The sequence below is a fragment of the Halichoerus grypus genome, chromosome X (genome assembly GCF_964656455.1).
Source record: "Halichoerus grypus chromosome X, mHalGry1.hap1.1, whole genome shotgun sequence".
Classification (NCBI taxonomy): domain Eukaryota; kingdom Metazoa; phylum Chordata; class Mammalia; order Carnivora; family Phocidae; genus Halichoerus; species Halichoerus grypus.
The window spans coordinates 91,716,537-91,730,992 of NC_135727.1; the positions used below are offsets into that span (position 1 = coordinate 91,716,537).

Genomic DNA, 14,456 nt, shown 5'->3' on the forward strand with positions numbered 1-14,456 from the left:
CTCAAGGGGACTTCAAGCCCGATGGTGCCCTGCTGGTGTGGGATTTCCTGGTATATGGAGACCTGCTGGACTTGACAATGGCGAGGGGGCCGTGACCAGGATCTTGTGGGTCGGGGCACAAGCCAGAACTTCCTGTTATAACCCCCACCTTCATCCCAAGCCGGTAGCCCCCATGCACCAGACACCGTGAATGCTACCACTGCCACCTACCTTGGTCTGATGAGGCCCCTCGTCCACCTGTGTTTATGTCCCTGCGTGGGGGCCACAAACCACGCTGGTGCATGAGAAAGAGACATGCAAGCTATGGACTTTTCAGCTTTTATTACAAAAAGAAGAGCATGACCCCAGCCCAGTTTTCCAACAAAAGTCACCAACTCAAAGTCTGACTTGGTCAGGGCCTCTCTGGATGGGGAGTGGGCTGGTAGACAGGTGCAGGGCCCCACTCAGACCACCCACACTTCACCCTCCCCTACCCCAGGCTGGACCCGACATATGTAGAAGCAGCTCTTGCAGCTGCTCACTGGGCCTCATTGAAGCGGGTCACCATTGTCTTGTGCAGTGTCTCCTTGTAGGACTCAGTTGAAGTGACCCCATAGGAGCTGCCTCGGGCACCCAAGCCGGAACCCCGCACCCGTGTCTGGGCCTATGTGAGAGAGGCAGGCTGTCAGGTCGGCTGCGGGATGGGGGTGCAGCAGAGAAGAGAATGCTGGAGGATGGGGATGGGATCACAGGAGACTCACCTCAATGGGCGTCACAATGCCCTGCTTCTTGCGGCCCAGGCCACTACCCTCTTTCCAGCCCATGGCCTGGAGCATGCGGCTGCCAATGTTGTCACTGCCCAGCCCATCCCGCGTGGGTTGCTCAAAGTCCCTGCAGGGGCCAGTGGGACAGTGTGAGTAACTGGCCCGCCGGCCCCGGGCCCCCTCCCCTTGGCCCCGGGCACCTACACAGAAGCTGCGGACATGCCCCCGTACTTCCTCCTCTTGGGCTCTGGTGGCTCAGGGATGCCATACTTCTCTCTGCGTTCGGCCGCACGGTCCCGGTACTTCATTTGCTGAAACACGTGTGTGTGTGTGTGTGTGTGTGTGTTGTGTGTTGTGTGTGTTGTGTGTGTGAGAGAGAGAATGGGGGAGCTGGATTTGGCTAACAGGTCTGACTGAGGTCTCTGTGGGCAGGATATCGGGGGTGCGAGCAGCAGGCTACATCCGCCGAGGGACTTGAGCACCAGCTGCCCGAGGGGATAGGCACTTGGCAAGGGGCAGAGGGGATGGAGTCCAGGAATGGGTCACACCTCACCTCCATGTCGTTCTTCTCCAGTGCTTCGAGCTCGTTTTCTGACAGGTGGGCTCGCCGGTGAATCTCAAGGTTTTGCTGCAAGGGGACAGACAAAAGGAGGCGTGAAGCGGCTGGGCCGGGCCGGGCCGGGCCGGGCCGGGCTGGGCCAAGCCGGGCTGAGGCTCCCTGCCAATCCTCCCTCAGTCACCTTGTGTAGTCCAGAGAGCTGCTGGTGGCGGATGAGCGCCTCCTTGCTGGGGAACTGGCGCCGACAGAGCAGACAGGCCAGCTTCTGCCAGTCCGTGAGCTTCTCCTCCCGTTCAGGACCCCCTCGTTCCTGCTCCTCCTCACTGTCGCTCTCCCCGCTGTAGGCTGCCACCAGGCCCCGAGGGGGACTCTAGAGAACAGGAGGGTGCGGGAGGGAGGTCAGGCCTGGCTGGATTGGAGCCCCCACCCCTCCGCGGCTCCTCCTGCCCGGGCCACTCACTGGGCGGTCGTCGCTGGCCAGTTTTGGGAGGTCCATGCTGGTGTGCTGTCTCTCGGCTAGTGCTCCCTGGGGTGGGGGTGGGGGGGACACACACACATTCAGGGACTGCACAGACAGACGGCGGAGATGGCGAGGCGGGGGCAGGGGGGGGATGGAGGGGTGGCCGCCACACACTTTCTTCTCGAGGATGGCATAGCCAGCGTCTGCGGTGGCTGACTCCCGCCTCTCATCGTCGCGCAGGGCGCTGATGGGCTGGAAGCTGTTTTTGAAGTTTTCTTTTTGCTTGTTGAGGCTGCGGGCCCAGCGTTCCATGTCCTTGGCAATCTAGGGGTAAGGGTGGGGGTGAGGCTCTCAGGGACCCTCCAGGGGCTGGGACCGCCAGCTCCGTCCACTGCCCCTTCCTGCCCTGCAGCTTCCAGCAGGGGGTGAGGAGGTGGCGATGGAAGTCCCCATTTCTCGTCATTCTGTCGTCAGTGCCCCTTGCCAAGCCCTCCTAGGCTGTGCCTGTCCTCCTCACAGGCACGCCCACAACTCTGCTCTCTGGGTGCTTCCATTTCATCAGTTTACAGTGCAGATAACGGCTTTCTCGAACCTCTACATGGGATACTATGCCACATTCCATATTCTGTCCCCCCACCACTCCAGGCACAACACCACTTTTAGAATTTACCAGGTTGCCAAGGGAACACTTAGTTCTTGCTTCTAAGTGCTGCACCCAGACTGTCATACCCTTCCTCCACAGAAAGACACCGAAGTTCCCTCCAACTGCCCACTCCCACCAGACGTGGCAATGGCCATTTTCCACACCCTGATGGGCCCATAATAAGTTCTCTGGGATGGACAGACCTGGACACATACCCACAAGTGGGGTTCTGGGCCCAAAGGAGGTCCGCGTGCCCCCTCGTTTCCACAGGCAGGGCTAGCCTGGCTTCGGGCACAAGCAGCAACGGGGGGGTTCCCGCCGGGGGGGGGGGCAGGAAAGCTGACTGGGCTCACTTGGATGGATGGCACTGGCCACTCAGGGAGGTGGGCACCCTACCACGTACTGCTGCGGAGACTGGCCCTGGCTCAATGTCCTGCGTCAAGGAGCAGCGCCGGGCCAGAGCCCGGTCTCTCTGGAGCAGTCACTGCCATGCGCACATCTGCCCCCCTCCCTCAGCAGCAGAGGCTTAAAGAGTAATGCACTCATCGGAAGCCACCAAACAGCCAGCCAGTGACTGCTGGACCCCCAGTGTTCACCTGTTGGGCTGTCTTGGTCTTGTGCTTCTCCTTCTTCTCTTTACCCTCCTTCGAGGGGGCCCCTGTCTCCTTATGCCCATCGGCCGACTGCTCCAGGGCTGGAACGTAGGTCCGCCTTTCCCCGTCCCAGTAGAGGTACTGCTGGCTCTGAGCGTTGTAGTAATACTGGGAGAGGAGCAAGGGTGGAGGGCATGAGGGGAGACCTCAAGAAGGGGAACTGCAGACCCCACCCGTTCCCTGGGCCACCCTATCACCTGGGAGTTGGGGTCATAGTAGAGGCCAGTCTGGGGGTCATAGTAGTAGCCAGATGTCTCATCATACTGGTAGGTAGAGACGTCAGGAACAGCTGGGGGGGGCGAGAAAGGAGGGGGGGTCACACTCCTCTCTGCTTTGTTAAGGAGCTCCCCGCCCCGCCCCCCACCCACAGGCCACGGCTACTCACGGTACTGGCTGTAGGACTCCTGGGCGGTGGGGCTGGTGGCCGGTGGCAGGGCAGAGCTGGGATGGGTAGGGCTCTGGAGCTCGGATTTGAGCACAGCGGGTGACATGATGGTGTACGGCTGGTCACAGGGCCGGACAGGGGAATGGGGCTCAGTGTCTGCCGATGCCCCCTGCATGCCCCCCCCCCAGGAGCCCCCAAGCTCCCTCACCTGGCTGTTGGCAGCGGCACCCTGGCTGCCGCTTGCTTCAGCCGCTGACTGCTGATAGATGCCAGGGGCGGCACCAGGCTGGGCGCGGGAGAAAGCCTGCAGCGATACAGGGTCTGCCCCGGGATCCAGGGAGGCCTCTGCACCTGCCATAAGGGACAGGGAGGGAAGGAGAATGCCTGTAAATGACGGGGCCCAGGCCCCCATGCCTACCGCCCCCCCCGCCGCAGGCTTAGGGACAGATGCCGGGGCTCACCTGCTCCAGATGGGTCCCCTTTGGTTCCAGTGATGCCGGGGCCCTTGGTGCCCTTGAGGTAGCCATGGGCATAGAGGGAGGACTCTGTGCCCTGGCTGCCGCCATAGCCCTCATCCTGTTGGTAGTAGCTGTAGTCGACCGGTGGCTCCTCGGGGGTGGCCCAGGCACCCTCCCCACCCTGGGAGGCCTGAGGGGCAGTGGGAGGGGCTTATTAGCAGAGGAAGGGGCGCAGGGGGAGGGGAACCTGCTAAGAAGCATCTGCCCACAGGTGAGGCTAGTGTCTGTCTGCTGACAGAAAGCATGCAGGCCTCAGACAGGTGAAGTGTGCGGGCCGCCCGGCCACAGCAGGGCAGGGCAGCGGCAAAAACAAGAATCGACTGAAGAGTTGTGCCAAAAGGCTCCCAGGGCTGACACTGGTACGTGTGTGGAGTAGTTCAAGCGCTGGGTGTCAGGTCAAGGAAGACACCGTCCTCCCCTTCTTTATTTTCATCTCCCAATTTTCTTTCAGCCACTTATAAATTCCGTTTTATTAAAGAAGTTGTAACAATTCAGGACGATAAAATAACCACCAAATAGAAGCGAAAAGCAGCCACGATGGTGTTGAAGTTGAAAGCCTGGGAGGAGGTGACTGGGAAGGGAGCTGCGGCGAGGCCCCCAAAGCCCGCAGCAGCCACTGTGAGGGTTTGGGGTCCACGGAAAGCCAGACAGCAAGCCAGCCCTCCTGGTTGCAGAGAGGGCGCGGGAGGGTCGAGACTGTGGCCCCGGTGTGGGGATGCTGGGGCAGAGGGGAGCCTTTGAGTACCTGTGAGATGGCCCACTGGGCCGCGGCAATAGCAGTGCTGGCCACAGAGGCAGCATTGATGCGACTGCCTTCGTTGGAGGCCATGTCCCTGGGGAGGATGTCAGAGACGAGGAGTGAGATGAGAAGCCCCAGGCTGGGGGGGCCAGCTGGGAAGGGACACAGGTGGGGTCCTGACCTCTTAGAACCCTTGGCAAACTCAACGTTGATGGTCTTGCCGTCGATGGTGAGCGGTGGGTGCAGGGCCTGCAGGATCTGCAGTAGCTGGGCTGCCTCCTGGAGGGGGAGGAGGGGAGGCAGGGGCAGAAGGGTCAGGCCCGGGGAGGTCCCCGGCTCCATTGCCCCGGTGCCAGGCTTGGAGCCGCGGATGGGGGGGGAGGCGGCTGGGGTCAGGGTCCCTCCTCCCCGCCCCGGGGGCCGGGACCCTGGCTGCCCGGCCCCCCCCTGTGCCGCCCTCACCACGATGGTGGAGAGCTGGATAAAGGCGAAGCCACGGTTCAGTTGGGTCTGCTTGTCCTTGATGACGCGAACATTGGAGGAAGATAGCACCGCGTAGGGTGCCAGGGCCCCCAGGATGGAGTCCATGGTGCTGTGTGGGTTCAGGTTGCGCAAAATGATGGCTGCAGGAAGGGGCCCAGCATTAGGGGGCACCCCTGATACTCTGCTCCAGCCCTACCCTCTGGTGTCTCCCCACTACCCCTCTCCTCTGGCCTCCACGTCTTTTGCACCTGCTGCTTCCTCTCACCTCTTCCTCCTGGATAAACTTTGCTTGTCAGTCCAAGTCCCAGCTCAGTCGCTCACCTGCCGAGAACCTTCCCAACACACCCCCAAAGTCGAGTCGGGCAATGTTCCTCCCCTGCTCTCCCTACTTCACGTCTGTCCCCCCACCAGGAAGAGACCCTGGGAGGACTAAGTCCTGGTCACCGCCTCCTCTCTGGCCTCGGAGAGCCCAGCCCAGACACCCTAGGGCAGGGAGAAAGGAAGGAACAACGGACTCACTGTCATTGGCGTTCTCCGAGCTTGGCTCCGAGCCCTGTGATAGAGCTTGGGAGGCCAGCACACCCTGGGCCTGGTAGGGCTGCGGCAGGGGGAGCAGGCCTTGGCTTAGCTCCCGCCCGCCCAGCGGCAGCGTCTGCTGGTCCAGCCTCGCGCCCAGGGGCAACTTCTGCTCTGCCTCTGTCAGGGGCAGCGGAAGACAGGCTGGCGTCAAAGGGGTAGGCAGCTCCAAGGCCGGTCACCGTCCTCCCCCTTCTACCAATGTCCCGGGGGCGGGGGGGGGGGGGAGGGTAGGAGGGCCTCACCTGACTTGGGCACACCACATTTGAAGCACTTCTCACGGCGTTTGAAGTTCTGGACACCGCACTGCGAGGCACAGGCCAGGCCGTCAGGGTGGGGTGGGGCTTTCTGCGGCACCCTCCAAACCGGGATCCAGAGATCCCCCCAGGGAACCCCGCCATGCCCCAGGAAGGAAGGTCCCAGGGTCAGGGGTGGCAGGGGGCTCTGGCTGTCATTCCCAGTCTGTGACTCTTCCCTTCATGTGGTCTCAAGTTTGTTCTCAGTGCCACCTCCTCAACTCAGGAATCAACAACTCCCCCACCCTTGTTACAAGTGCCACCTCCTCTGAGGTACCCACTGCCAGGACTGCCCCCCTTCTTGTCCCTTTAGCGGGTTCCTCTTCCTAAAATGTGCTTCCCTCTTCAGAAACCTTCAATGTTTCCACCCCTGAAAGCCAGCAGCCCCTCTCTGGCCAGACTCCCATCCCTCCTTTATCTTGAGGACTGGGTTGGTGTTCTTGAGAAACCAGCCTTGGTCATGGCAGCCTCCAGGAACCCCCAGCTTTTCTATCTGTGGAGGTTCTACGTTTCTGTGTCTGTTCCGTGGTCGGGGGCCGCGCCATCGCTCCTGTGCCAGGCTCTGCCCCGTAGGCCCAGGATGTGGCCTGGGCCGCCCTCACAGCCTAGCAGCAGGGAGCGGATGTAGCACGGGGGAGGGGCAGCAGGTTCATCTGCGGGGACTCCGGGAGGGGAACGGTCCAAGCGGGGCATGGCTCACTCAGCTGGGGACAGTTGGTGGGATGTTTGGTCTGGGAGGCCTAGAAGTTTGCTTTGGTTTGGTCTGGTTTTGCTGGGAAGCTACTGTTAGCAAAGGGAACAAGAGATTTTCTGTAGCTGGTGTAGGAGGGTGAGGAGAGGCAGAAGTGGGAGCTGGAGAGGGCAGGTGACACCAGATTACGGAGGGTGGTCACGCTCAAGCTCAGTGGTGAGGGGCAGGTTTCTAAGCAGAGACGGAAGAACGCGGTTAGAGGCAGTTTCGAGGAATGTTACAAGTGAGAGGGTGAGAGAAAGAGGCAAGGGGCCAGCACAGCAGAAGAGAGGTCTGCGGCGGCTGAGGGAGAGGGTGACGGCTGGTCTGGGCAGTGGGAATCGCGAGGGAGAGCATTTTTGTGATGGAAGCGACAGGGCCTGGTGACCAACAGGATGCGGGGAATTAAAGGAGGATAAAGGAGAGAATTCCCTGGTTTTGAGGAGTATCTGAAAATACAGGAGGGACAGAGTGCCACTGTCCCTTGGTCCCTACCCCTGCAGAGACACTGGACACCCGCCTCCTGATAACACTTTCTCTTTTAAAACAAACAGGTGCCACTCCCCTTAGTAGGCAGGATTCTTCCTGCGGGGAGGGTCGCGGGCTCTCAGTGCCCCCCTTCGGTCTCAGGACTGCCAGCTGGCTGAGGAAGGTGGGGCTGTGGAGTCGCAAGGCTGCCTCTGGGCCGCTTGGGAGGCTGGCCCCAGAGGAGACCTGAACCCAGGGTACCATCCACGGCCCCTGTGATCGGGAGCAAGTCACAGCGCAAGGCTAACCCACGGGGGCACCCCCTTTGAGCCTCAGCTTCCTCGTAGGGAATACGACTGCAAGATCCTACAGCTTGTGGCCTCAGCCTCAGGTGGACATGGCTTTGCCAGAGCGGCCGTCAAGGTTGGGCCACCCGACACAGGTTCCCAGAGCAGCCTGTGCTTTCCTTTGGGGGAACAGGCGGACATCAAAGGGAGCTAACTGTGGGCCAGACATTGTTCCAACGGTTAACCTCTCAGCGCCACATGGGAATCCTCCCGACCACCTTGGGGGAAAGGGGTCATCGCTATTCACGTTTTGGAGCTGAGGAAAGTGAGGCAGAGACCAAGGAGGATGTGGGAGGCTCTAATTCCGGCCAGCCCGGCTCGGAAGTCCACATCTGACACGGACACCCCACGGCGGGCCTCCACTGTCACTAGTCAGTCGCTTACGTAAGTACTCGTGGAAAGCCTACTGGGACTTTGGGCAGGACTGCGCCTCCTGAGGGCAGAGCCTGGCGCCAAGTAAGAGCCCAGTACACGTGGGTGGGTGGGCAGGCGGCAAGGGACGGTGGCCCCTTGAGCTGAGCCGGTCCTCGACACCTCTGCCACTCAGAGGCCCCAGGGCGACAGACGCCGCTGCCGCCTCTATCCACGGCAACCACTGCCCACCGCCCCTGTACCTTATTACACAGCCAGTCCTCATTGATCTTGGGCTTGGGGTCGCTGTAGTGCATGGACACCTTCTGGCCCAGGATGTTGAGGGAGTGCTGCAGGAAAAAGCAGAGCGCAGTGAGGCCCAGGCAGCGGTGCCCCACGCACCGTTTCAGCACAGGAGAAGAGAGTGAGCGAGCCCTTCAGCTGGATGGATGAGGGACAGGGAACGGAGGGAGGTCGGAGAACGGACGAGGGAAGAAGGAAGGGAAGGAGGGAGGGAAAGCGCCACAGCCCTTGGGCGCAGCTGTTTGCTGCCTTTCCGGGCACGCGCACGCACACGTGAACACACGCCACCAGGCACACAGTGCTCGGCTGACCGACGCTTGCCGGACAGTGGGGAAAACCCCCCACTCAGCCCTGACACTGCCAGGCCACACCCAGGGCCAGCACTACACAGGCTACACTCGGGATGAGGGGGACAGGGAGGGGAGGGAGAGGAGGGGAGAGAAAGAGAGAGAGAGCGCACGCGCGCTAGTGCTGGAGAAGGGGAAAAAGAAAGAGCCATATTTAAAAGATGGAAGTTCCTGCTGTGAGGCTGTCTTCCCGGGGCTGGCTGGGTCCTGGGCCCCCCGGCATTAGGGCAGAGATGGCCCCAGGGCCGCCCTGCTGAGCCCCTGCTTCCACCACATCTGACCCTTCCTCCTGTGTCCCACACCAGTGAGCCAGGCTCTGGGCAGGTGAGCAGAGCAGGTCCTTGGGTCTCTGAAGGTCCCAAAGCTGCTGGGTGGGGAGACCGTGCCAGGCGGGGGAGCAGGCTCCCTTCCCTTCCTGACAGCATGACTCCTTGCTGAGAAGGCAGGCCTGCCCTCAGTGGAGTGCGCAAGCAGTGGCTCCTGTCGGGGGGTAGGTGCAGGGGGAGGGCTGGGGCATCTGAAGTGAGTTCTATCGCATTTGACTGGTACTGGTGCTGGCCTCTCGCACGGGGAAGTCAAAAGGCTGAACTCACATGCAGGGAGAGAGATGGCAAAACGGGACTTGCTAGTTAGTGTGCCAACAGCTAAGGTCCCCAGTGGCTAGACTTCCAGTGATGCCTGAGAGTGGAACGAAATCCTGGCTCTGCCTAACCCCGGAGCAGGGTGGTCCCCGAGGAGTGGGAGCCTCTGTGGAAGAAAACCTCCCCCCGGCAGCCCTTTCTCCAAAAGCTCAGCTGGGAGGTGGAGGGGCAGAGCTAGTGCCTGGTGGTGGGAAGGGGCCAGTGGTGAGTGTGGGTTCTTGATGGGAAGCCCAGTGGGTAGCAAGAGATGGGAAGAGGAGATAGTGAGGGTCAGGAAGGGGGAGAGAGAGGGGGCGGGGGGGATGGGACACAGGGCCACAGGGCAGGGAACTGTGTCCATAGAATCAGGCGATGGGGAGCGCTCGATTACAAAGTAGTATTTGTTTGGGGGGGGGTTCAAGTGCGGCAAAGCAACCTGATTGGCTTCCATCCATCGTGTAGCGTCCTGCAAGTGACTAAACTCGACGAAGGCGAAGCCCCGGCTCTGACCTGGAGACAGCATTCAGATACAGACGCAGTGGGTTAGTCAACAGCTTTGGACACACGGCGTTCCCGGGGGTGGGACCCGAGGGGAGAGGACCGGGGGGGGGGCAGAGGGAAAGGGGGAGAGGAGAAAAGAAGAAAGGGAGAGAGAGAAGTAATCAGAGAGAGAAAGACCAGGGGGTGGGAGGCAAGGTAGATGGTTGGGAGGAGTAGGAAAGAGGGATGGGGGACGGAGGTGGGAGGGGGAGGAGGAGATACACACACGCCAGCTGGGAAGAAAGAGAGAGGGGCTCAGGCAGACCTGCCTGGGGTGACGGAGACGGAGAGGAGGAGGTGGGAGGGAAAGGGTACAAGTAGAGATCTGTCTCAGAGAAGGAAGGAGGGCAGATGGGCAGGCTGTTGACACCACATGGGCCAGAACAGATAATCGAAGGGTGGGGCCCAGCACGAGGCCGGTGCCCAGGAGGGGTCCTGTGACAGGTGTTTCATCAAAGAAGCAAAAAAGAACCTGGGCCAGGCTGCTTGGTGAGGCTGGGAAGGCTCCAGGCCCATCAGGAACCAGGGGGAGTCAGGGACACAATGTCACCTCAGCCTCAGCACAGTGCAGGGGAGGTGGGCCTTATCAGGGAGCCGCTCAGGGCCAAGCTAGGAAGATTACAGCCACCCACAGTGCAAGTCCTCCTAGACAGCAGGAGAATGGGGGCCAGGGTTGGCCAGGCAGACCTTAAAGAATCAGTGGGTGCCTGGGAGAAGTGCCAGAAGGGGCCACACCTAGGATACCACCTTATGGAGACAGAGAGCAACCAGAACCCTGTCAGTGTGTGGTTTGGCTGGGCTGAAGCAGAGCAAGACCTACATGCTACCAAGAGAGACTCGAGGCCTGGCCAGGGCTGGGAAAGGGACCCAGGGCTTGAGGCTGCAGGAGAGCAGCTCCTCTTCTGGAGGTACACACAGGGAGGGCTTAGATATGGCAGGACTTGGGGGGGCATGCTTGATCTCCGTAAGAGTAACCGTTAGGATGCACAGGAAGATGAAATGGTATGATCTGGGGTGGGGGAGGGAGGGAGAGAGGGAAGGAGAGAGAGAGAGGAAAAGAGGGGCAGGGAGAAGGAAAGGGAGGGGGGAGGAGGAGGGAGAGAGAGAGGGAGGGAGAGAGGGAGAGGAAGAGAGAGAGAGAGAGAGAGAGAGAGAGAGAGATATGGAGGTGTGGGGAGGAGAGAGACTGAGAGATGGAGAGAGAAGCCCAGGCAGTGAAGCCCCACTGTGCCTGCCTTGGGGAGCCTGGGCCAGAGGTCCTGCAGAGACAACTCCCACCCCCCCACCCTGCTAACCTCAGGCCAGCTCCAAGCAGCCTGCAAGAGGGAGGGAGGGAACAAGTGAAGCCAGAAATCCTGGCTGCTCATTGGGATGCACCCTTGGGTAAGAGCCATCCCCTGCCTCCCCTCTTGGGACATGTGGGTGGGACCGTGTCAGACCTACTTTCTGGTCACAGGCTGTCACCAGAAAACGTGGGGGAGATTGAGGGGCAGGGGAAGGAGAAGAAGGGAGAGGGAAGGGAGTATATGGGGAGGGGGTTACCACCTCAGATACTTAAGAGTCCCAAAGAGGAGGTGCCCTGGAGCCTGGCCCTGGCCCTGCCCCTGCCCCCGGGGAGCACTCAGCTCAGTATTGCCCCCCCTCCCCGACAGCCCCAGAGCTGTGAGGAGGACGGGTTGAGGGGAAGAGAAGAAGAGAGGGCACCCCAAGCTGCCCATTCCCAGCTGTGGCAGGAAGGCAGGGCAGGGAGGGTGAGGGAGAAGGCAGAAGCAGGAGGGAGACTGGAGGCTGCGGCTGGCCAGTGGAAGGGGGGGGCACTGGGAACAAAAGCTCACCTGAGGATTTGTTCCGCATCAGCCGGACCTCTCGTGCTTGCACTCCGTGGGACTGCAGCTGGCCCCGGATCTGTACGGGGAAATACGGATGGGGGCAGGCTCAGCACGCGGGGGGCCACCGGAGGCCTCCAGGACCCTGAGGGGCTGCCGGTGATGTGCACGCACCGCCTCCTCTTGCTCTCTTGGGGCTTCTCCCCAAGTGGCCACGGCCCTGGGCCGCACCAGCACCAGGTTTCAGCACTCGGCCCCAGACTTGCAGAGAGTGAGTGAAATGAAAGGGGCATGGTGCAAGGGGCGGGGCCTGGCAGCGTGGTGACCCTCAGAGGCAGAGAGCAATGAGAGAGCAGCGAGCCAAGCCAGCAGCTCAAGAATGGCCTGCGGGGGCGGGGGGGGGGGGCGGTGTCTGTCAACAGGCTTGGTGCAGTGGCAGTGAGGAGAGCTGGGGCTTGCCCCAAGAGACCCCTGACGCGAATACCAAAACAGGAAGGACTGGGATCTGAGCAGAGCCCCGCCGTGTGCCCCAGGCCACGCATGGAGCAGTATCCTGGGGTGGAGACCAAAAGGTGTGGTCCCAGGGTTTGGAAAGCTTCCTGGGTGAAGCCAGAGGGAAGCTGCAGAGGCAATCTGGGGTTCGGACCAGGTGAGGCAGGGTCTCTAGGCCAGTGGTGCTTCTTGCAGAAGCCTGGGAGCATGTGCTGGGCATTCTCGGGCAGCAATCTTATTGCCTCTGGGCCTTAGTTTCCTCATCAGGTGAAAAAGCTCTCTCTCTCTCTCTCTCTCTCTCTCTCTCACACACACACACACACACACACACACACACACACACGTGCTTGAGGATGAAAAGAAACACAGGGGAGCTCGTTAGGACTGCAAACACTCAGGGAGGGCTCAGGAAACAGCAAGAATGTGGGCTCTGGAATCCAGCTGCCCAGGGCCAAACCCCAGCTCCACTCTTCCACTCACTGGCCTGCCACTCACTGGCTGCGGGACCTGGGGCAAGCTGCTTCACTCCTGGGGGCCTGGTTTCCTCATCCGTAGGACGGAAACACGCAGAGTCCCTTCCCCGCAGGGTGGCTGTGAGGATTAAGTGAGACCTGGCCTGTGGCCCCCCCCGTGCTCACTCCGTAGCACATGTCAGCGTGGAGCTACCGTCCGACCCTGAACACAGCAGCTGGGCCGGCCTTGAGAAACTCCCAAATACACAGGTGGGATAGTCTCTGGGACAAAAGGGGCAGCCGGTAGATTTCAGAGAAGAGTTGGGCAGAGAATTCAGGGGAAGGGGCAGAGAGGAGACTCGGGGAGGCTAGGGACAAGGCTATTCTAGTGGCCCTCTGGGGTTTTACTGGGGCTCATTAGGGGAAGCCTCTATGAGAAGGGAACAGAAGAAAAGGGAGGAATATGGAAGGGAATGTCACGGAGCATGGGGTGGGAAGGCTGTCAGTAGCAGCGAAGGAAGTCAAAGAACCCAGAACTCTGTGGCCAGGCCACTGATATTTGACGCTGCTGACAAAGGAGGGCAGGGGGTGAGGGTATGGGGAAAGCATGTGAATAAAACCTCAGAAAATCCCATGGGGACCCTCCCCATCCCCAGGGCTGTAGGGCCCTGCATCATCTCTGCCACCAGGAATACCCGGCTCTGGGCCCGGTGAGCATCTGGCCCTCAATCAACGTATGCAGAATGGATGGATGACCAGTGGAATGTTCTGGAGGAATGCTCTGTTCCCTCCCACACCCACCACCACAGCCCCTTGGCCAAGGCAGCCTATCCGACAATCCTCCCTTCCAGACCAGGAGAGTACAAGGGCCTGCCCAGAGGACGGATCAGTGCTGGGGGAGAAAAGGGATAAAAGATGCTGAGGTCGGGGTGAGGGAGAAGCTGAGGGCCCTGGAGGAGACCCAGCCTGGCCTCCTGCTCTGCCGCCTGCCCGGGGCCATGGGGGGGGGCACGTACGTCATCCTCAGTGGCTGCCTGTGGCAGCATCCTCAGCATGACGATGTTACTGGCCTTCTCCTCCTCCTCCTCCTCCTCCTCCTCCTCCTCCTCCTCCCCTTGCTCGGTCCGATAGTCCTGGTCCCGATAGTCGCCGTCTCGGGGGAAGCCTGGCGGGCCGGTGGGGCTGTGCCTGTGCCGCCGCCGCCGCCTACGCTGAGTCTCGGAGCCCGGGGAGGCCTCGTAGGAATCCTGGCCGACAGAATGAGACGGGAGACACCAGACGGGCAGTCAGTCTGGGGGGGGCCTAGGGGCTGGCCGCTGGCTCTCTGAGGCAGGCAGGCTCTGAAAGCCAGGGCTGGGCGGGCTCCGGCTAAAGGCTCAGGGCAGGCAAAAGGGGTCGGCCCTGGACTGCAAGCCTTCTGGGGTGGGAAACTGTCCCCGGAGGTCTTTCGGGGGCTGCCTTGGTGGGAGCGGGGAGAGGCCAGTGGCAGTATTACGGTGGGGGAGGAACTCCCACAGACAGGTGACCAGACACTGCCTAAACCTCCTCGGGTCTGGGGTCAGTGTGCTGAATCCTGCCCTCTGTTGCCCCCTCCTCCTCCCTTACCAGCTCAGCTAGTATGTGCACAACTCTTCCTCATGCCTTATGATTTCCAGCTTGGGCCAGGGTTCTAGAAGTAGCTTAGTATCTCATCCAGAGCCAGTCAGCAGGGGCCTGCAAAGGTGTGAGGGCCTCAGCACTGCCCCCAGGCCCTGATCCTCCTCCACCTGGCCAGTCCTCTGTCACCACTAGGCTCCCCCCTAACAGGGTGCGGGGGCTGAGTTCTTGCGTGTTGCCCAAGCCATCCTGCCAGGCCTAAGCAGGCCAGGCCAGGGTTCACAGCCCTTCTGCCCTCAGGGGGACCAGATAACTCAGTGCTCCACTTG

At 61.1% G+C, this 14,456-nt stretch overlaps 1 protein-coding gene across 9 annotated transcripts in view; it reads right to left on the reverse strand.

Moving 5' to 3' along the window:
• Positions 1-306: 306 nt before the first annotated feature.
• Positions 307-14,456, reverse strand: part of RBM10 (RNA binding motif protein 10) — a 29,355-nt gene continuing 15,205 nt past the window's right edge. For 2 of the 9 annotated variants that reach the window (XM_036117305.2, XM_078064352.1), the window contains exons 4-24: positions 13,548-13,778; positions 11,597-11,666; positions 9,658-9,731; positions 8,215-8,301; positions 6,005-6,065; positions 5,703-5,879; positions 5,166-5,323; positions 4,882-4,979; positions 4,707-4,794; positions 3,905-4,091; positions 3,652-3,794; positions 3,444-3,561; positions 3,256-3,347; positions 3,002-3,166; positions 1,937-2,086; positions 1,763-1,828; positions 1,484-1,672; positions 1,297-1,371; positions 948-1,054; positions 741-870; positions 307-643 (exon numbers count right to left, since the gene is read on the reverse strand). In XM_036117305.2, the coding sequence (XP_035973198.1) occupies positions 518-643; positions 741-870; positions 948-1,054; positions 1,297-1,371; positions 1,484-1,672; positions 1,763-1,828; positions 1,937-2,086; positions 3,002-3,166; positions 3,256-3,347; positions 3,444-3,561; positions 3,652-3,794; positions 3,905-4,091; positions 4,707-4,794; positions 4,882-4,979; positions 5,166-5,323; positions 5,703-5,879; positions 6,005-6,065; positions 8,215-8,301; positions 9,658-9,731; positions 11,597-11,666; positions 13,548-13,778 (2,592 nt within the window). In that variant the 3' untranslated portion in view covers positions 307-517. Of the gene's footprint in view, positions 644-740; positions 871-947; positions 1,055-1,296; positions 1,372-1,483; positions 1,673-1,762; positions 1,829-1,936; positions 2,087-3,001; positions 3,167-3,255; positions 3,348-3,443; positions 3,562-3,651; positions 3,795-3,904; positions 4,092-4,706; positions 4,795-4,881; positions 4,980-5,162; positions 5,324-5,702; positions 5,880-6,004; positions 6,066-8,214; positions 8,302-9,657; positions 9,732-11,596; positions 11,667-13,547; positions 13,779-14,456 lie in introns of all 9 variants that reach the window. The other 7 variants (XM_036117304.2, XM_036117308.2, XM_036117310.2 and 4 more) reach the window with 4 other exon arrangements.